The following is a 22061-nucleotide window of genomic DNA, read 5'->3' as shown; positions in this document are numbered from 1 at the left end:
GTGTTACTGTTATTTTTGTCGTTGTTAGAGTTAGAAATACCGTAATCTTTATTTTCTCAAGTAAAGAGGTCTGAGATTAACTCAACTTAAAGAAACAAGTTGACAGAAGATAAAGAAAATTTTTATTTTTGTTAAGTAAACGTGTTCAATATAGTTGTACAGACATTTTTTGCCAAACCAACAAAAAAAGCAAGTAATTTCTACTTTTTTCAAGTTTTCAAGATTTTTTACAGTGTACTAGAAGATAGTTCAATGTTTCTCAAATCTACCTTTCCAACAAACGTTCGCAAACAGCATCCCGAATTTGTGTGTTTGCAGCCACACCTCTAGAGCTGTAGTCAGAAAGAGAGTTCCTGGATGTGATCTGTTCCCAGTTTTCCCACCTATGCCCTACTCCTTTGTAACACTTTGCCATCCACTCTCAATGATTTTGAAAGCTTAAAGTGGTTTTGCTGGTGGCTCAGTGTAGCTCAGATAATTTTGGTGGCCTTGGCCAAATTGCTAACACAATACCTAGGCTTTGAAGCATGGTTGAAATATTTTGGGTGAGTAACTACATTCTGAAGACATGCAATAAAGTATTGAAGTTCCAGCAAACAGTTGTGACATTTGCACTCAAAGTTTAGAGAATGCTAAGACTGTTTTGGATAATGTGCCTAAGCATTTGAGAAAGCAATTGAGAAAAACAGTAAACAGTTATTCCACCAAGTAATACAGTCCTTTAGTTTTACTTATTGAAGAAACTTGGCATAACAGAAGTCTATTGTGCTGTATATTGTTGTACACTTGCAAATATTATTCACAAACTATCTTTGGCTCAGTCCCTTATTTATCAGGAGTCATCACAGCGGAATGAACCGCCAATTATTTTGGCATATATTTTATGTGGCGGATGCCCTTCCAGTCGCACTCCAGCACTGGGAAACATTCATACACTCTCTCATACACTACTGTACTGTAAATTTAGTTGATCCAATTCACCTATTGCATGTCTTCAGACTGTGAGGGAAACTGGAGCATCCAGATGAAACCCATGCAAACACAGGGAGAACATGCAAACTTCACATAGAAATGCTTCCTTGCCCAGCTGGGATTTGAACTAGCGACCTTCTTGCTGTGAGGAACATTCATTAACATCATGAACATTAACAATAAGTTTTAAAATATTGTACAAAAATGTGTTAGATAACATAAATTAGATAACATACAGTATTTTATATGCACACACACATACATGAACAGCTGATTTTTTTTTTTTTAATTGTTATACTGTAAAAAGTAATTTGTTAGGTTTAGTTAACTGAATTATGCAAACTCGTTGCCTTAGTTCAATGAAGTAATTCTAACTTTATAAAATTAAGTATTATTTACTAATGTAGAAAAAGTAATTCTGCTCATATTGAGTAACATTCACTTAGATCAGGGATGGGCAAACTCGATCCTGGAGGGCCGGTGTCCCTGCATAGTTTTGCACCAACCCTAATCAAACACACCTGCTTGTAGCTTTTTAGTGATCTTGAAGACACTAATTAGGGTGTTCAGGTGTGTTTGATTAGTGTTGGAGCAAAACTCTGCAGGGACACCGGCCCTCCAGGATCGAGTTTGCCCATGCCTTACTTAGATCAAGATTAAGTTATGTTAACTTACCTGAAATTGTAGTTTAAGTAAACTTTACTGGCATCATTCCTCAGAGTACAGTCTTAATTATGCATAATTAAATTGTATGGTAACATGGTAACCAGGGATGGGCAAAAATACATTGAAATGTTTTTTTTTTTAAAGATTTATTTTTGGCCTTTATTAGATAAGAGAGTAGTCAGACAGGAAGTGAAGTGGGAGAGAGAGAGAGAGGGGGTAGGGTCAGGAAATGTCCTCAAGCTGGGATTTGAACTCAGGACGCCCTGAAGTGCTACAGCACCATATTTCGGCATGCTAACCACTAGGCTATTGCGCCGACCATTGAAATGCATTTAAAATAAAATACCAAATACCTCAATTTTACATGTATCAAAATAAACTACAACATACAGCAGCCACAACATGTATCAAAATAAAATACTGTATTTTGTATTTTGAAAATACTACAAAATACTTTTACAAGGGAGCATGACATTTCTTCACAAACCTTCTATCAATAAACCTATTGGATCAATCCCTTCACCATTAAACTGACTTAGTGAAGTAAACAATGATTGACAGCAACAGCATTTCTCTGAGCAAGTTTCAATCAGCTTCTCGGCACCTCATTCACCTCTTACCTCCTACAGAAAGTACTGTCTTGAAGATGATTCCTTTGATCACTGTAAAAAACATTTCATGCAGATAATGAGTTGGAATCTAGTTCTAAATTTCTTGATTGTGAAAATTTCTTATTTCTTATTTTTCAACATTTTTGCAATTGAAATCTTCAATACTCAATGTAAAATCATGATTTCTAAAAACTACAAAAATCTCCAAAGTTTTAGTTGTTTCCATAAATCATGTTTTTTTTTTTTTGGGCAGTTTTAATCTTCAAAACATAGTATAAAACAGGGCATCTAAAAATGGGAGTTTTTGACCAGTAGACTGGAATATCATTTCATATTTTTGTCTCATACTGATTAACTATGTCAGAGTTTGTAATTAACTATAAAGAGCACCTGCAGATCAGCTACTGGCATTTGAAACAGCCAATTTATTTTTTGTAGGTTTCGCCACTGTAGGACTTTTTTATGTTGTTTGTCTTATTTTGCTGTCTGATTTTGACCTGCTCCCAAATGTATCCCTGCTATTTGTTTGTTACTTTCTTTATACAGTATGTCATGCATAATTTCCATCCATACTCCAAACACTGATCAACTTCTTCAATATTAATCCATTTACTAGCCTGATCTCAAGCCTTGGCAAATAACTGAGAAAGCACCAATCAAAAGCTACATTTTTATGATGTCATCATGTAGACTTCTTACAAAGTATTTTACAGTATTTTAAAAATACAAGACACTAAAGTATTTTGATGCTAAATATTCAGCCATTTTCATAAACCCTATCAAATACAAATGACAAAATACTATTTTGTATTTAAAATACGTATTTGAAATACTCGTATCATAAATACTGCCAATCACTGATGGTAACTAGTGAAAACCTCAGGTGTCGGTAGTTTCTCTGGAAGTGAGAATATTCAGAGTTCAAATATAAGCTTGCATATCAGGTAATGAATTGCAAATCAGGTACCTAAATGCCTCTCTTAATGTTGAAAAACTGGCACTATCCTTCAGCACACAGATAAATAAAGAAGCCTCAAGCCTTGAGTCTGTCTAAAGTGGCGTGACAGTGTTTGTTGCAGAAGTCAAAGCAGCCCTGTGTTGATTACAGCACCTTGACTTTGTGTATGTAACAGTGTAAAGCGACTTCCTCCACATCACTGAGAGGAATGCCGAGCTGTAATGAAAGCCATGATGAATGTGACATCCAGTGAATAGGGACATTGTATAGAATCCCTCTGACGGCTCAGAAAGCCTTTAATCCACAAGCAAATTGAACTTGGAATTAAGCATCTATTTATTTGCATGATTTGATTTATTATTCCATGACTGGAAGATGAAAGATGAGATATTGTTTATTAGAATAGCTGAAGATTTGACATCCAGATGGTATCTCTCTCTCTCTTTCTGTCTCTCCGTTTTTTTATTTTATATATATATATATATATATATATATACACACACATGGCTTGACATTAACTTTTTTGATCACCAGCCACCGTGGCTAGTAGTTTTCCAATGTTACTAGGCACCATTTTCACTAGCCACAATTTTGTTTCGGAAAAATATATTTTATATGGATAAATTTGATTTTGGCATGCTAAAATTACTTGAATTTGTACTTGATTTAATTATGGGTTATGTCCACATGCCTCCCCGTTCATTTGATTCTTTTGTGTGCTGTGACCTTGCTCAATGAGGATGAGCAAACGTGTTGTGCTTTCATAGTGTCGCATTGCAATTCGTTTTATTTCACAGGACTTTTCAGAGCTCAACACTAAGGATTTGCACTTTTTTTCTCTGGCCACACCATAATAATTATTTCCTTGCCACACATTTTAAATAATGTGTCAAAACAAGCAAACTATAGCTGTATACATATGCTTTTATTCAACAAAAATGTTCTTAAAAAACAATTGACATTAAAAAAATATATTTTCATGCATCTAAAACTATACACAGTAGTTTGTCCAGGCTAAAGGTCCCAGATCAGCAGTTAACTATACATAAATGAAGAGTTAATCTCCTAATAGAGCAATGTTATTGTAAAGCATCTTAATCTCGATTCCTGGAGGGCTGCAGCTCTGCACAGTTTTGAACTAACCCTAATCAAACACAGCTGATCCAAATAATTGAAGTGTTCAAAAGAGTCTCGAACACCTTGATTAGTTGCATCAGCTGTGTTTGATTAGGGTTAAAGCAAAACTGTGCAGAACTGCGGCCCTCGAGGAATCGAGTTCGAGACACATGTTGTAAAGGATGATAATTAAACCATATTTAAAAAATCACTGTAAGCAAAAGAAAACAGGTGAAAAATATTCCGTCCGCGATAATGAAAGGATGATCGCGTACACACGGTTATTGTTTGGCCCATTAATAATCTGTTCAAAGAATGGTTAAAGCAAAAGCGGCAACGGATGCTGTTTACACAAAATTGGGAGCTCCGATAATGAGCAGGACTGTGGATGCACAAACACCATTTTTTCCAGTCTATTTTAAAGAGAAACGATCGCACCAGTCCCATTTCCAGGCACTGTTGCTTCATGCAAGGAAACGGCCCACAGCTTTTAAGCAATTGCACGTGACACTAAAGCCCTTGTCAGTTAACGAGGATAACCTGTCTCATCGTGCGTGTGATCATCCTCTCATTCGGTATTCACCTGCTTTTTTTTTTTGCTCGTGCGAACAGTTATCAGTCGTGCTGCTGACAAATGGTCTTAAACTAAAGTTTAGTGATGAGCCATCACTGGCAATTTTGAAATGATTTTCAATCAACCCAATTGGCTAGTGGAAGCATCTATCTACCCCCCCACAGCTAAAAATATACATGCATTTGGCGGGTTGGCGACTAATGTCAAGTCCTGCATATATACAGTATATACACTCTCAGAAATAAAGGTATAGGGAGCTGTCACTGGGGCAGTACTTTTTCAAAAGGTACATATTTGTACCTGAAGGGTCCATATTGGCACCTCAAAGGTACTTTTTAGGTACATTTTGGCACTAATATGCACCTTTGAGGTGCCACTGTGGACTCTTTGGGTACAAATATGTATCTTTTAAAAAAGATACAGCCCCAGTGACAGCTCCCTATACCTTTATTTCTGACAGTGGAGGCAAGGCAACTTTAGACAACATATTTCTTAATTTCCTTTACTGTGGCACATTCATGCTGCTTTTAATGAGTTATTTAATTAGCTGACATAGATTTGATTTGTTAGATTATTTATACATGATTTCAGAGGGAAAACCTTTAATACATCACTTTATCATACTAATAGTATAAGTATTTTATTTATTTATTTTTCATCAGCATCAGTGATTATACACTCAAAAAAAAAAAGATTTCTGCTGCGTGTTCAAACCTGTTTAAAATGAGCTGAAACAACACAATTATTGTAATTTCTTTGGCCAATTTGTTTTTTGTTCGGTCCACTTAAATATGTAAACCATTAAGTTAACTTAAGTGTTTTGTGTTGGGACAACATGAAACAATTGTGTTGGTTCGACTGCCTGGTTGGAGGATATGTAGTTCCCAGCATGCTTTGCGTGGGATTAAATTAAGAGAGGGAAATGTTGTCAATAAAAGTAATCTTGGGTGTTTAAAGTTAATAGCAAGACTTGTTAGAGTTTAATCTTCACTTTAGTTTGAAGATTTAGAAGAGTTTCATGTAATGCTTTGAGTTTTGAGGTTACCACCTTGCAGAAGCAACCATGCTTTGGGTGTTGGCAGCTTAATTAGCAAAACTGCCTTTTGTTGCTTTGGTCAGTGAGCAAAACCGTCCTAATACTAGTTCTGAGATCAGTCTCAATCAAATATGTAACTCATAAAAAATGCTTTAAAATGGCTAATTTAGTTCATTTAGGATAACTTCAAATAAAATAAAGAGACTTCGAAATGTACGACACATAAATCATGTTGGACTAACTCAATTGGAATTGTGTAAATAGTTTTTTTTTAGTTGGTGCTACACAGGTTGATTGGATGAAAATCCTGCCCTAATTTAAATGGAGTTTATTCAATGACTTATTTTTGAGTGTATGAAGAACCCTGTGTGCTCCTAGAATTCTGTGTATTCCTTTGGTTCTATGGATCAAAAATTACCCACTCTCTCTGAACTCTAAAATAAAACAGAAATTTATAATTTCAGTCTATTTTGCTTGCCTATTTTGTGGTCTAATTATGTTTTTTATTTTAGCTGGTGGGTCAAAATTGGACCTGTAAGATAATGATTGTATAACCATATGTGTACATCCTTTATAAAAATATAAAATTATTAATTTTCTCTAATGTTGGGGTCCTTTCAGGAAAATAAATCAAACTTCAATATGTATATATAAATTGAGCTTAAAGTGATGCTTCTGTGGCATTACTGAAAGTGGAGCCTTAATTTTAAGAGAGTAAACTTCATATGAGGTGCAATAAAAAAAGAAGAGTGCAAAATGGAAACAGAAGCATGTAAGCTTCCTTTGGTAAGTATTGTAACATATTGCAGAAGTGTCTCCTAATGATGAGGTACCTGCCATTATAACTGTCCCCTGGGCTCTGCAGGAAATGGGTCTCTACTAAAAGTGGAAGATGCTCTTTTCAAATGAAACTTTACAAGGACACTGTAACCGATCAATTATACTTCAGAGGATGATGAAAAGATTTACTTCTTGAAAAAGCCTAGATCTTTACAGATACTGAGCATCTACAGACTGGGTATATATATATATATATATATATATATATATATATATATATATATATATATATATATATATATATATATATATATATATTTTATGAGAAATCAGATCCTTTCTCCTCTCAGTTTCAGGTGGAGAATCACTGCAGATATGAAGTTATAAATCAAAGTAAGCTAAGACTGGCATTACAAAATATTCATCTCTTGTCTTATAATTTTAACTGAATTTAAATCAAAATGATTTCAGGTTAATGTTGCTTAATGTATTTACTAATTAATTATTAACAATACTTAGTAATAGTTTTTTTTATTGCAAATATATTATTAAAATCCAAATTCATGCTTGTTATCATCATTGTCAACTAAGAATGAACAACTTTATTTCCTTTAACAAACATTAACAAAGATTACTATATACTGATTTGTTTTTTAATTTAAATGGTTTGTTGCAATCGGTTTCCTCAAACGGTTTGAGTTACCTTAACTTTTTAGGTTTTACAGTGTGCTGATCCTTACGGCGCTAAAGTTTACACCGTCTTTCATCTCATTTTACGCTTGAATAACTAAACGAATGCTTAAGTCTGTTTAACTGGATATATTGTAATTATAATACAACATCGTACCTCAACTTTTTGGGTTTTACAGTGTAATGAACAGTTAATATCTTAATAATAAGCAGGTAATAAGCCAGTAGTAAACAGCATGCGTTATGACCTAAACTACAGTGTAAAAAATGCAGGGTTTCACACAATTCATTGATGGTGTCCCAACACAAATTGATTAACACTTTTAACGAATTTATGTGAATTGAACATAAAAACATTAAGTTGTCCCAATGAAATATCAACAATTGTGTTGTTTCAGCTCATTTTAAATAAGTAGTTTGAACGAGCAAAAACCAATATTTTTTTGAGTGTAAAGTGTTACCAGTATTATTTAGTATGATTTGTTTGTATGTTTTAGTAGGTCAGAATGAGCACGTTTTTTCCCACCCCTATTTAGATTTCTTTTTTCAAAAATGTTACTTAAACATTAGACACTTGACATGCATCTACATAAACTCCCTGCATATTGTACACTATAAAACAGACACCAAAACTAGACGTCTTATCTTTGACCCTATAGTGTCTCAATAATACTATAATACCAGCGGTCACGCAGAGCCACATGTCTTGGAACTGACACATGCAGAGCTCAGGATCCTCCTACACGCTCAGTCGGACACGGCGAGCCTCCACAAAATTGCTCTGAGACCTTCAGTGCTCATTTGACCGCATCTCTATAGGAGCCCGAACACAATGAATCTGATAGAGTTCATCCAACACCTCCTGCAGAAGCCCTTCTTTCTCTTCATTACAAAATCACAACAAAATTAAAACATCGGCGAGCGTGTTTTGCATTAAGCAATCAATCATAAACTAAATGAGTCTCTGCAATGATTGTGCAATCAATGAGGAATCGCGTCCTGAATGCTGATTTCTCTGTCGCCCACTATACTCACTTATTAGTGGCTTGTTCCTCTGTGTAATTATTTCATCATGAATGGAGGGGAACAGTCGTGCGTGGCCTGCGTGAAAACAGCGCAGCACAATCAGGAGACGCGGGCGTGAGATGGATGGATGTATGTGGGAGGGTGAGCTGAAGGAAGAATGACGTGTGTGTTTGTGTGTGTGTGCGCGCGCTTGTGTTGGGGGTGGAAGTGAATTCAGATTAACTCTGATTATGAGATATACACCAGATTTGTGTTTGCTGCTTAACGCTTGAGAGATTTGAGGAGAAAACAACAATTAAAGTAAGATAGATGCCCAGATTTATCGTGGACTGATGGGATGGATGTATTTATTTAGTTAAAGACAAAATGATTAGCTCTCCTGTGAAATATAACTTTTTCAAATAGGTGATGTGTAACAGAGCAAGCAACATTTTCATTCTCTGTAAAAAAAATTACAAAAGAAGTTCCGAACAGTTGATTTGTGTAGGGACAGCATGAAGGGAATAGGTTAACTTATTTGTTTTTACAAATTTAAGTGGACTGAACATAAAACAGTTAAGTTGTTCTACAAAAAACTTAAGGATTGTGTTGTTTTAGCTATTTTTAAATGAGAAAAGATTTAAACAGCAAACAAAACTTTTTGAGTGCAGTATTTTCTACTTTGAATTTTTTTTTTTGGAGAACATCTTATTTCTATTAGCTTGATGGGGAAGACATTTTTAAAAATGTAAAAAGCCGCTGTGGGAAATATTATTAGCCCCCTTAGGATTTATTTTTCCAATTTTTAGATTGAACAAACCACTGATGACTTGCCTAATTGACATAATCGGCCTAGTCAACCTTATTACCCTAGCTAAGCTTTTAAATTGCATTTTAAGTTGCAGTGTCTAGCTAAATAACTTGTTAAATATTATATTTTGTTTAATAAAGATTAAAGTACACTGTAAAAAAAATCGGTTATTTTCCGTTTTTTTTTCTGGCAGCTGGGGTGCTAGGAAAAAAACATAAATTAACAGCCGTTAAATTACAGAAATTTACTTACATTTAAATTACTGGTAAATTTCTCTATGTGCATTATTTTATGGTAAATTTCTGTAATTTTTTTACGTTAAAAGGGTAAAATAACAGATTTTTACAGTGTAATTAGTTATTAAAACTAGTTTAAAATGTGTTGAAAAAATATCTGTTAAAAAGTACTTAAATATTTGAAAATACCTTTTCACAGGAATTCAACACATTCATTAATTTTCCTTCAGCGTAGTCCCTTATTTATCAGCAGTCGCCAGAGTGAAATGAACCGCCAACTATTCTGGTATATTTTACTGTAAAGAATGCAGGGTTGCACACAAGTCATTCATGTTGTCCCAACACAAATTCATTAAGTTTACGAAACTAACTTTAATTAAGTTTCCCAAAACAAATCTCCAGAATTGTTTTGTTTTAGCTCATTTTAAATAAGTAGTTTGAACAAGCAGCATAAATCATTCACTGTAAATAAAAAATGCTGGGTTCCACACAATTGATTTGTGTTGAGACAACATGAAGAGATTAAGTTACAGAAACTTATTAGTTTATTATAGTTTGTTAGTTTAATCCACTTAGTTATAAGTGGATTGAACATAAAGCAAATAAGTTGTCTCAACGAAATCTCAAAAATTGTGTTGTTTCAGCTCATTTTGAATAAGCAATTTGAACAAGCAACCAAAAATATTGTTTTGAGTGTATGCAGTTACAGAAACAAAATAAGAGACCATTTGAAAATTATTGGTTTCTCTAGATGTACTGAATATGTTGCTAATTGTTTTATAATAAAAATATCTGGTAACATTTTGTCAAAGTTTCAAGTGAAAACAGTCAATTTTAATCAAAATAATTGAATGTGTTGTGATTGAACAGCAAGGGCTATTCAATCAAATACTGCTTATACTCATCTGAGGTAAAATTGGTATTGTGTTGTATAAAATGAATAGAAATGTCTAAAATCATAGCATCATTTTTGTTATTTGACCAATTGTATGAATAGTATGATTGAACGATAACATTTATATTTTGAATTAAGAATGCAACGCCATAAGTAGTTTGCAAAGCCAAATGAAAATGAGGTTTTACTAAAATACATGTCTATACATTTTAAATACAGAGAATTTGAGGATATCCAAAGTGGTCTTTTAACTAGGAGTTCTTAATAACACGGATGGCAGCTTTATTCATACATCTGAAATGTGTTTCACCAGAAAGCTGCAAGGATGCTGAAGAAAGAGCACAATATCATCAAGGGGAATAAAAATGTTTGCCCTCAATTTACTGCCAAAGACTTGAAGATGACCTGATACAAGGAGGAAAGGCATTTTTAAGCAGAGCATAAAGGAACACTAGACACTAAGTGTATCCTACATGAACAACTATTAAACAACTACACTGTAAAAAATTATATGATCAATTAATCATGACAGCATATGATTTAAAGTCGTTGTAACTTATTAAATTAATTTATCATGTTCTAACTTTACAAGTTATGCGAGCTGTTTTTAGTCAGTTTAACACAATAAAAGTTCAATGGACTCATAAGGTTAATTTGATTCAGCTTAAAAATTTAAGACAACCATGATATTTTACAGTGTACAAAGAACACTAAATGTAGATTAAATATGCTAAAAGGACTTTAAACCCCTGTGAAGTTCTAGAATAATGTTTTGGGTTGATGTGCCAAACTGGAGCTGTCTGGATCACCTATGGATCACCAGTATGCCTTGAGGTAAATAAAAAAAGACAACACCTTTTCCAAATTCAATCATAGTGGTCCACCAGTCTTGTTAGTGATGCATTGAAGTAGGAGGTGGAAATATATATGATTTATTAAAATAAAATATTTAATAAACACCATAGATTATTAAAGTATTAAAGTGTAAAACCAAACAGTGAAACTGATTAATTGTAATGAGTTATTTTTTATCCAAAAGGGGCAGCTTAATTAATGTGTCTGTGCTTTTTGGGTATGGGATTCATCAAAATAAACAGCAAAAGAAAGTCCAAGGCACTCGAAAAATGTGGAAAAAATCTTAAAAAGCCTATATTGACATGGCTATTCCTGTATATTTGTATCCCTGTATATGTCTATTCCTGTCTATTCCTGAATAGCCATGTCAATATATGCTTTTTAAGATTTTTTCCACATTTTTCAAATTCCTTGGACTTTTTATTTTGTTTTCATTCTGTATTCTTTTTATGCCGTTTATTCTGATGAATCCCATCCCCAAAGGGCACCGATACATTAACCCCTGAGCACTTTTAGTTTGATTTTGGATAAAAATAACTCATTTGAATTAATAAATTTTTTTTTTTAAATGTTTAAATATGTTAGGTGAACTTAAAATGTCATTGTATATTTTTTTTTATAATTTTAAAAAATATATTTTTATTTTAAGCTAAACTAACTTGACAGAGTAGAAGCACATTTTTAATTCCCAGCATTCTTTGCTTCTCGTTGTATAAGGAAAATATTGATATTTAGTGTTATTCTGTGTGATTAACAGAGAGAGTTAAATTAGTACTTAATGCTGTGCTGTAATGTCTTCTGTTATGGTGAAATTTGTGGTGAAGAGTAGACTGTTTAGCCCATAAAGAATCTTATTTATTTATATATATATATATATATATATATATAATATGTCATGCAACATACAGTTGAAGTCAGAATTATTACCCCCCCCCCCCCCCCCCCCCCCATTTAATTTTTCTTTTTTAAATATTTTCCAAATGATTTTAGAAAGTAGAAAGGAAATTTTCACATAATGTTGATAATGTCTGATAATGTTTTTTCTTCTGGGGAAAGTCTTATTTGTTTTATTTTGGCTAGAATAAAAGCAGTTTTTTAAAATCCATTTTAAGGTAAAAGATTATTAGCCCCTTTAAGCTATGTATTTTTCAATAGTCTACAGAACAAACCATCATTATACAATAACTTGCCTAATTACCCTAACCTGCCTAATTAACCTAATTAACCTAGTTAAGCCTTTAAATGTCACTTTAAGCTGTTTCAAAGTGTCTTAAAAAATATCTAGTCAAATATTTAATATATATATATATATATATATATATCCAGACAGCTCCAGTTTGGCACATCAAATATATATTTGTCTATATATAGTCAAATATAGTCAAATATATATATCATGGCAAAGCTAAAAAAAAATATCAGTTGTTAGTAATGAGTTATTAAAACTATTACGTGTAGAAATGTGTTGAAAAAAATATTTTACTGCGTTAAACAGAAATTTAGAAAATAAACTTAATTTATCTTTAGGCATGGGCCGGTATAAGTTTCTGACGTTATGATAACCTTGGATAAAAATATCACAGTTTCACGGTATTGTGCTCACTGCTCTAAAATATATTCTTTTTAAATATCTGAGTAAAAAACTAAAACATTTTCCCCTTTGAACACAATTTATTTTATTTTAAAAACATTTAAAATATTTTGGAGCAGTAAACATGTTCGGATAAATAATTCAAATAAATCATTGATTTCTGCTGTCTTCATTAGTTTCAATAACACAGATTTCTTTATATTTTAAAATGGCATCTTTGGATACCTTTTCTGTTAGAGGTACTGTTGCCCTAAAGCAAAAAAAAAAAAAAGTAAATAAAAAAATCGTACACATAACGGTAAAGCAGAAAATGTAAAAGTTTTGAAACCTTGACATTACCAAACTGCGGAATACCTTGAAAACGGTTATCATCCCATGCCTAATTAACTTTTTTATTTTATATGTGAATTCATATATGACTGTACTTACATAATGATATTTTACATATTTGAACATATGTAAATCTTCGTAAATCCAAAAAAAATACAAATAAATAAATAAATATATATATATATATATATATATATATATATATATATATATATGTATGTATGTGTGTGTGTGAAAACTACCATTTTTCAATATTTTGAAATATATGTTGCATGTTTGACTTCAAATATGAACTTGTATGTCATATACATATTTTGCATATACTTCCATGTATCAGATTTCTATATGAGAGTTCAGAAAGAGCTGGGAAAAAAAACACTGCAAGAGTGTGCTATATTTATGCAAGTGTATTAAAATAGTCTCTTTGATAATTACATTAACATATGCTTTTGTTATACTGCTGCTGAACTGGGTGTTAATGAGAGACACCTGTGTGCCAAACCACTCATCACTCTTGTTGTTGTAATACAAAAATAACAATCCAATGTAAAAGCGATCTAACTAACTTAAATTTTTGGAGTAAACAGAACTGATCATGTTTTAGTTAAGTAATATATTACAAACTCAAGTCACTTAGGAAAGGGAACTAAATGTGTTTCTTAAGTTACTTTTAATGAAAATAATGTGAAAGTATGTGATGTTATTTTTATTTAAGAGTAAAATAGGCTTCAAATTGTAATATTTAACTTTTTTTTTTTACCCAACTCACAGACTGCATCTTAACACTGATACAATCACCCTGAAGAAAACATCCAAATCCACTAAAGCTTGGTCCATTAAAGAATTTTTATTTATTATAGAATCATTCTACACTGTAAAAAAACAACATAATTTTGCTGGAGTGCCGGAAAAAAACAAAAAATAACCGCAGTTAAAATACAGAAATTTGCCATAAAATAATGGGATGTTAACTTACAGAAATTTACTGCAAAATAACAGACACTAAATTACAGAAATTTACCGTAAAATAACGGCTGTTAAATTACAGAAATTTACCATTAAATAACGGGATGTTAAATTACAGAAATTTACCACAAAATAATGGACGTTAAATTACAGAAAATTATAGTAAAATACCGCACGTTAAATTACAGAAATTTCCCGTAAAATAATGCACATTAAATTACAGAAATTTACCGTAAATACCGGACGTTAAATTACAGAAATTAACCGTAAAATACCAGACGTTAAATTGCAGAAATTTTAAGCCTCATGAAAAATATTTGGTATTGGTAGAACAAGTCAGTGGCATCATGAAAACTAAAAATTATTATTCATATTGTGAAAGATTTTCTGTCAGGTGACAGAAGCACTGAGTGACAAGCTTTAAAGAATGAAGGATTTAAAAAATGAAGATCTTGGAAAAAAAATGTAGGGGTTGAATAACTTTGTACATTTTTTTATGTTCAAATTTTTTGTTGCAAAAAACAAACAAACACTACAACTATTTCAGTACAAATAGTTACATACCATTATCGTTGTTGCTTTTTTAAACAAAAGAGAAGAAAAAAACAATAATAGTAAAAATGAGGAAAAAACCAAAAAAATAATAATGCTAATAATAATATTCATATAACATTCAACAATCACAATCAAATGTTCAGATACATTGTCAATGTTGAAAGTAAATATTTACAATTAAACGGTGTAAAATAATAATAGTGAGGAAAAACAAACAAAAATTAAATCACTACAATATAAATAAACTAAAAAGGAAGCAGAGTGCATCTATTAAATGGAAGGCACGATGTTAAGAGAGTTAAAGTTATAAAACATTGCCACTTTTTTAAAGAAATTAGTTTTCCCAGAGCATCTAACCTTTTCCCATTTTAGAAAATGGATGGTATCCACAAGCCATTGGGATGTAGTTGGAGGCTTATTTGATTTCCACGACGCCTATAATGAGGTAAAGGCCGAAATATCAAGTTGTTTAGAACTGAACTAGGACCAAATCATTGGAGCCTCAAAAATGGCTACATCAGGGCAGGGCCGGATTAACCAATGAGCCTTATGGACACTTGGGGTCCCTGCGAGGGGAGGAAAAAAAAGCCAATTTCGGAGTGTCTTTTTAGGCTAAATGCAAATAGCCCACCTAGTTGGAATAATCTATATTCATGTTTTCCGCGCATCACCTCGTACCTCGTAAAGCGCACGGCAACATCTTTTGACGCGATCGATCATTAACCGGGTTCGAATCCTCCGTCTGCTGAACTCGTGCTACATTTTCTCTCCCATTACATATCAGACTGGATATATATTTATTTTTAATAGGAAAGAAACATGATATAAAGTCACAATTGCCTCGTGGGTATTTAATAATGTTTAGCCTATTTCATATGTGTATAATATTCTATAAACTGTCATTTTCCACCTGCTGTTAAACGTTAGCAACATCTTAATAGAATTGATTTGTATCAACAATGTTAGTCGCCCTTTTCCAAACTCTCTTCGTCACCGATGAGGGTACAGAAGAAGACGTTATGGTAACGTTAGATGTGTAAGCTAACCAGGGGCTAACAGCAGCGCAGCGCGGACAGGAGAGTAGAGAAAATAGAGGAAGAGGAGGAGAGAGACTGTAAATCATTAATAAGTGTGTAGTATGAAAGACTCGGATTCATAGAACTGGATTGGAGAGGCATTGGGTGCTATATGCCATCCCTTATATATGCGTATACTTATATATAAACTAGTTTTATTAGTTTTTTTCCAATGCTTTAAAAAAATAAGTGAAATCTGTGTAGACTATAAATATATGTACTATATATCATTTATATAAATTAAACAAATTATAGATTCATTTTATTAAGAAAGTATTATGTAATTCTTATTTTTAATTCAACTATAGGGGTGCGGCCAGGTAGGGCGCCTTACAAGACAATGTGCCCAGGGGCCCCTGAATTTTTAATCTGGGCCTTTAATCAGGGGATGGGTCTATATTTACCTACAACACCTAGACATCATTGTAAAATATTTAATTCAGTAATTGTGTGACATAGGGCTCATAATGAACATGTGACAAATTACACCGTGGTGCATGACATCTGTCATCAATATTGAGAAACATTTTCTGATAGCCTGGTTTTGAGGAATCGAATCTGTGAATTACTTTTAATTGTATCAGGCTAAGGCGAGCACAAATTGTACTAGAGCATATTCCCTGTAGCGCACCAAGCCGCACATAACATTTAATAATGATCTGATGGTTTCTTTTTTTCACAGAATCACATTTGTATATAGTGTAAATAAACTTTATAATAGTTTACTGATGCTTTCGTTTATCTTGTCCTAAATTTTATTCATAACAGTTGTTAAATCCCTACAGATAGGGATTATATTTGTAGCTCATGCTAATTTTATGACGTTATCGGGATATCACATTGATTTTAGATGTTTTTCTTTCCATAAATCAGTTAACAGTCTTAACAGACGAATATGTAGGTTTTATTTTTGGATTTTCGTTATAAGCTGTTCACAAGTTAACAGTAAAAAAAAAAAAAGATTAAAACATGAACATTCTTGCACAGCCCCTTTAAATAGTCGGTGGTAATACACGAGGCATAATAATTATAATATTGTTTTGAATGTTGTTCAATTCAACTGAAGCTATCTCGGCTATTAATAAAGTAGAGTCTGTATTATGTTCTACATGCGCACAGATGTACACAGCAGGAAAAGCTCTTGATCATTTTTCATCAAGTGCTGTCAGACAGGGAGCAGCTTGCAGTAAATCATATGCAACTAGGGCACCCATATTTATTAGTATCTACTACATCAACATACAAAGTTCAAGCACACCTAAAAACGACTGCCTCTTATTCATATTTTGTTAGCACACACATTAGATATGCGCAACGCTTTGTTATTCTTTTTCATGTCGGCTTTTACTAATAGTTCTCTGGATTCTGAGAAAAATGTTATTCTCGCAGCTTCTGCGTTACCATTGGACAGTTTTCAGTGGCGGGTTTCTTAAAGGGATATAGGGGGACTTTATTTTCCCGTGAGCTTAGCGCCATCTGCTGGACAAATGTGTGCAGTACAGATGAACACTTGGCACCGTCTGACCATGCGCGGACATGATAGGAAATGTTCTGATATCTGCCTTTACCTACACAATTAAGTGCTCAGATTATTTTTTGTAGCCATTAAGACTTGGATTCGCACAAACTTTAGCAGTAGATGTCTATATTGTGATGGTTTTATTTGTTTCTTTACTTTGACAAAATGTTTTTTTAAACTGATTCCACCAAATAAAGCCTGTGTGCAGCTTAACTTAAATGGACAATTAAAAGGCAGTTTACCTTCATACGAGGAACACTTGGTGTATTACTTTAAGTTTTTCACCATTAAGAAAATTAAATGCATCCTGTTGCAAATTAAGCTTCTAAACAGCACGTTTCCTCCTATGAAATGGTTTGATGAACTCAAATTAGCACAAGTGGTCAAACACGACTAAATTCAAATTAAGTCAGAAACCTAGCCTAATAATGCATCTTTGACTTAAGTGCAGAGATTTTAGTAATTACCATGGTGCAACTTTACAAAAGCTATTTTTATTGAAGTCACTCAGACCCAAGACAGAAAAGAGACCGGAGTAGGATGTCTTACATGTGCACTTTTATTGGAATTGAATTAGTCAGTGTACAGGTTGGCCCCACCAAATGTCTGGCACCGCCACGTTCCACACAGCTTTTACAATATGCCCAGGGGGAATGGAAACCTTTACATCTTGAATGGTAAAGCTTCGTTTTTTGGAACAAAGAAAAAAAAAAAATAAACCCAAGATTAAGGCTGAAAAGTACAAAAACCCAGACATTGTTTTGTTACATAATTTACATAAAATACTACAATGTTAAGTATGCTCCCAATTTCTGGGCAGCCTTCATAGAGGCAAATAAGTTTCGGAACAATGCATTTAACAAACATTTGGAATGACTAAAGAAAACAAAACATGGAGTCCTCAGATGCATTGTAGAACTTCGGGGATGCTTATTTGCCAAAAAACATTGCCGTCACCTTCACCGTTCCAGTTTTTAGATCCTGAGTCAAGCGCCAAAAATAACAAAAGCCATGCCAATGTTGTCGTTTGAAGTTTCTCTGCGCAGTTTGAGTCGGCGTGAAGTGGTAACAGTCCGTTTAGAAGCATTTGCGGTGGACGATGGATGGTCCAGACTCATCGTACTCCTGCTTGCTAATCCACATCTGCTGGAAGGTGGACAGGGAGGCCAGGATGGAGCCTCCGATCCAGACAGAGTATTTACGCTCAGGTGGGGCAATGATCTGTGGACAGACGGATGATTAGCACGAGTTGCCACACATATGGTTCAACTGTGAGGTAAAAAGGTCAACGCTTAGACTGAGACTCACCTTGATCTTCATTGTGCTAGGGGCCAGGGATGTGATCTCCTTCTGCATTCTGTCAGCAATGCCAGGGTACATGGTGGTACCACCAGACAATACAGTGTTGGCATACAGGTCCTTACGGATGTCGACATCACACTTCATGATGGAGTTGAAGGTGGTCTCGTGGATACCGCAAGATTCCATACCTGAGGAAGAGCAAACATTAGCCAAAGCGCTTCAAAATGAAGACCAAATGTACTCGCACTGAGAGAAGCGTTTCAGGAAACCTACCCAAGAAGGATGGCTGGAACAGGGCCTCTGGGCACCTGAACCTCTCATTGCCAATGGTGATGACCTGTCCGTCAGGCAGCTCGTAGCTCTTCTCCAGGGAGGAGGAGGAAGCAGCGGTGCCCATCTCCTGCTCAAAGTCAAGAGCCACATAGCAGAGCTTCTCCTTGATGTCACGGACAATTTCCCTCTCAGCTGTGGTGGTGAAGCTGTAGCCTCTCTCGGTCAGGATCTTCATGAGGTAGTCAGTCAGGTCACGGCCAGCCAAGTCCAGACGGAGGATGGCATGGGGCAGGGCGTAACCCTCGTAGATGGGCACAGTGTGGGTGACACCATCACCGGAGTCCATCACGATACCAGTGGTACGACCAGAGGCATACAGGGACAGCACAGCCTGGATGGCAACGTACATGGCAGGGGTGTTGAAGGTCTCGAACATGATCTGCAAAGAGAGGATGGAGACGTTAACTGGACGTTCAAGTGTCTGCAGCACACCATCCACACTTCCATGCAGGGGTTAGTTGAAAATCTAGAGTAAAGGGTGCAGAAAACAGGTGAAAACTGCAAAACAGGCAGGCAAAGTTGATAACCTGCTGAGAAGAGGAGAAACTGAGGAGCTCAGAGGACACAAAGCCTGGAGGAAGTGAACCAATGAACAGGAGAACTTAAAATGAGGAAACAGGACAGACGAGAGGCTTCAAAAGAACTGTTTGCTACACAAAAACCAACCTGTGTCATCTTTTCCCTGTTGGCCTTGGGGTTCAGGGGGGCCTCTGTGAGCAGGACGGGGTGCTCCTCTGGGGCAACACGCAGCTCGTTGTAGAAGGTGTGATGCCAGATCTTCTCCATATCGTCCCAGTTGGTGACAATACCGTGCTCGATGGGGTACTTCAGGGTCAGGATACCTCTCTTGCTCTGAGCCTCATCACCAACGTAGCTGTCCTTCTGTCCCATACCAACCATGACACCCTGTAACAAAAGAACACAAGTGTTACATTTTGAAAGTTACATAAGAAAAGTTCTCGCTATGGGTCAGCATCAAGCGATCAATCTCCTCACCTGATGTCTGGGGCGACCCACGATGGATGGGAAGACAGCACGGGGAGCATCATCTCCAGCGAATCCGGCTTTGCACATACCGGATCCGTTGTCAACAACCAGTGCGGCAATTTCATCATCCATGGCTGAACTGTAAAAGAAAGGGAAACTGTTAGAATTGCATTGCTGCCAGTGAGAGGAGTTTCAGAGAGCATGTGACCATCTGGAGTCAACTTCCTGTTTCGCTCTGCATTCTGCAATCTGGCCGCTGGTGGGCGCTAGTGACAGCGCGCGCCTCAGATATGCCAGACAAAGGAAGTCCCTCTGCATTCTCTCATTATTACCATAAAAGGCAATGGTTTGAGCCGCTTTGCGGCTGCCGGCGGTGTGGCACTCAGCCAGAGTCGTAGGGTTCAGTAAAAAGGAACAGATTTCGACATTCATCACCCCAGGACCACTCCCTAAATTTTACACAAATGAAGTTTCACATCCTCTTCCATCCTCGCCTGCTATCAATTACACAATCGCATTTCAACGGGTGTCTGCCGCCGGGTGTTACTGCGTCACAGATCTGCAGTCAGTCCACGGACTCCTCATGAGCGGAGACTTCACACTAAAAGCGCTTCTGGACGGTCACGCTCAGCCGGTTCAGTTCATATTCTAGCCTCAATCACTGAAATCCAGAAAAAAAAGCTGACGGGTTCTGCTTCGACAGTTGTTACAACAGCTGAAGTGCAGCCAGATAACTCCGCAGCAGTTATTAAAATGGACCACACCTCTAAAAATTTAAAAACGCCTTCATAGTGCATATAACACTTCACTAACGTTAATCTTCAGCTTCATTAAAGACTGAGGGGTTGCAGGCTACAATTAAATAAGGATCATAAAAAGGTAATTAACTAAACTAAATACTAACACCCATTAACGATACTAATAACAGTATCCTCGATTTTATGAAGCACGAATGAGCCGATGTTAGATTGATGTGGTTTACAGCAGATGAGAGCTGGTTAGCCGGCTAACGTTAGCTAAAGTAGGTCACACCCTGCTGCAGCACTGCCTGCACAAAGAACTTCCCATGCCGGCTATCCATCAAGTGTGCAACATGCTCAAACACCCTCAAAATTGTAGTTGAATCACATTTATGACTGTTAAATACGGATTAGCCAGAGCACAACTTGATGTTAAGACGACTTTATATAACGTATTTTACACCGGGCCATTCAATGTCGTGTCTACGACTGGTAACCTTAAATTACCATCATTTTCACCTGCCACGTCCAGCAAGTTAACGTTACAGAAAGTTAAGATACAGCAAACATTCATCAAATGTAACCAATATTATGTAAAAGCCACCATTTAAAATCAAAGCTAGTAATTAACTGCAAAAAGACCGGTATGAACAGTCTAACGACTTCATCCAATCCGATTTATTCATTTACACATTTTAGTTAATATCAATGAATAGAAACTATAATTAAACGCTTTAAAAACTGTAAAACTAACTCACCTTAGGTTTGGGGGGGTTGTCGACTTAAGAGAATGGGTTACAAGCAGATGATATTCCGCACTAGCTGCGTGTGGAGGAGCTCAAAGTGAGGCTGAAAAGCTGGGCGCGCTCTTTTATATGACGGCATATACCCGGCTCTAGCCATAAAAGGTAAACTTTCGGAGCTCTGCGCTCTGATTGGTCTAGCGTCACACACCCGGCTGTCGCGTGCACATTGCTACACTTGCTTCTTGCAACTTGAGAGTGAAAGAAGGGGAAGCTTAACTAGTTAAAGAACAAGGCCTTGGCGATTTCCTCTAAAAATGGCATTTTTATTTGCGAATTTTATCACAGAATTTAACTTATTTTATTGCGACAACGCCAAGACTAATTTCAACGTTTCAAAAAGTCTGTGCATCGTTACAAGTGCCAGAATTCGTCATAATGATGGATACCTCGATGATCCTCTGTTGTGTTTACAATCTAACACAACAGCAGCTCTGTAGGTCATTTACCTCCTATTGTGTTCACGAAATACCGTAATACAAACAATGGGGAATACTTTTCTATTCACAACATTTCATCCAAATTAGGATACTTGTACACTACTTGTAGTATGTTGTAGGAGCAGCTAGCTGGTCTTAGCTCAGTAGTAATGCACTTTAAGAAAGTGCTTAATGAACTTTGAATGAATGGGACTTGCATTCCATTAATTTTAAG

The 22061-nt window shown here is 35.3% G+C and overlaps 1 protein-coding gene across 1 annotated transcript; it reads right to left on the bottom strand.

The window, feature by feature from the left end:
* Positions 1–17778: 17778 nt before the first annotated feature.
* actb2 (actin, beta 2) lies at positions 17779–21462 on the bottom strand. The gene is made up of 6 exons (XM_056453973.1): positions 21363–21462; positions 19874–20003; positions 19544–19783; positions 18818–19256; positions 18551–18732; positions 17779–18463 (listed from the first exon to the last, which is right to left on the bottom strand). The coding sequence occupies exons 2-6, from the start codon at positions 19994–19996 to the stop codon at positions 18320–18322; spliced, it is 1128 nt and encodes a 375-aa protein (XP_056309948.1). The 5' UTR covers positions 19997–20003; positions 21363–21462; the 3' UTR covers positions 17779–18319.
* Positions 21463–22061: the final 599 nt, after the last annotated feature.

The sequence above is a fragment of the Danio aesculapii genome, chromosome 3 (genome assembly GCF_903798145.1).
Source record: "Danio aesculapii chromosome 3, fDanAes4.1, whole genome shotgun sequence".
In the NCBI taxonomy this organism is placed as follows: domain Eukaryota; kingdom Metazoa; phylum Chordata; class Actinopteri; order Cypriniformes; family Danionidae; genus Danio; species Danio aesculapii.
The sequence above is the reverse complement of the archived record's forward strand: the minus strand, read 5'-3'. Positions and strand labels throughout refer to the sequence as shown.

What these genes read in the sequence shown, in the direction of transcription:
- actb2 (XM_056453973.1), bottom strand. Translation starts at nt 19,996, where the DNA reads ATGGATGATGAAATTGCCGCACTGGTTGTTGACAACGGATCCGGTATG. An exon ending in TGGGTCGCCCCAGACATCAG is followed by an intron (nt 19,784 to 19,873) that starts GTGAGGAGATTG and finishes CTTTTGTTACAG; the next exon opens with GGTGTCATGGTTGGTATGGG. An exon ending in GTTCCAGCCATCCTTCTTGG is followed by an intron (nt 18,733 to 18,817) that starts GTAGGTTTCCTG and finishes GCTCTTCCTCAG; the next exon opens with GTATGGAATCTTGCGGTATC.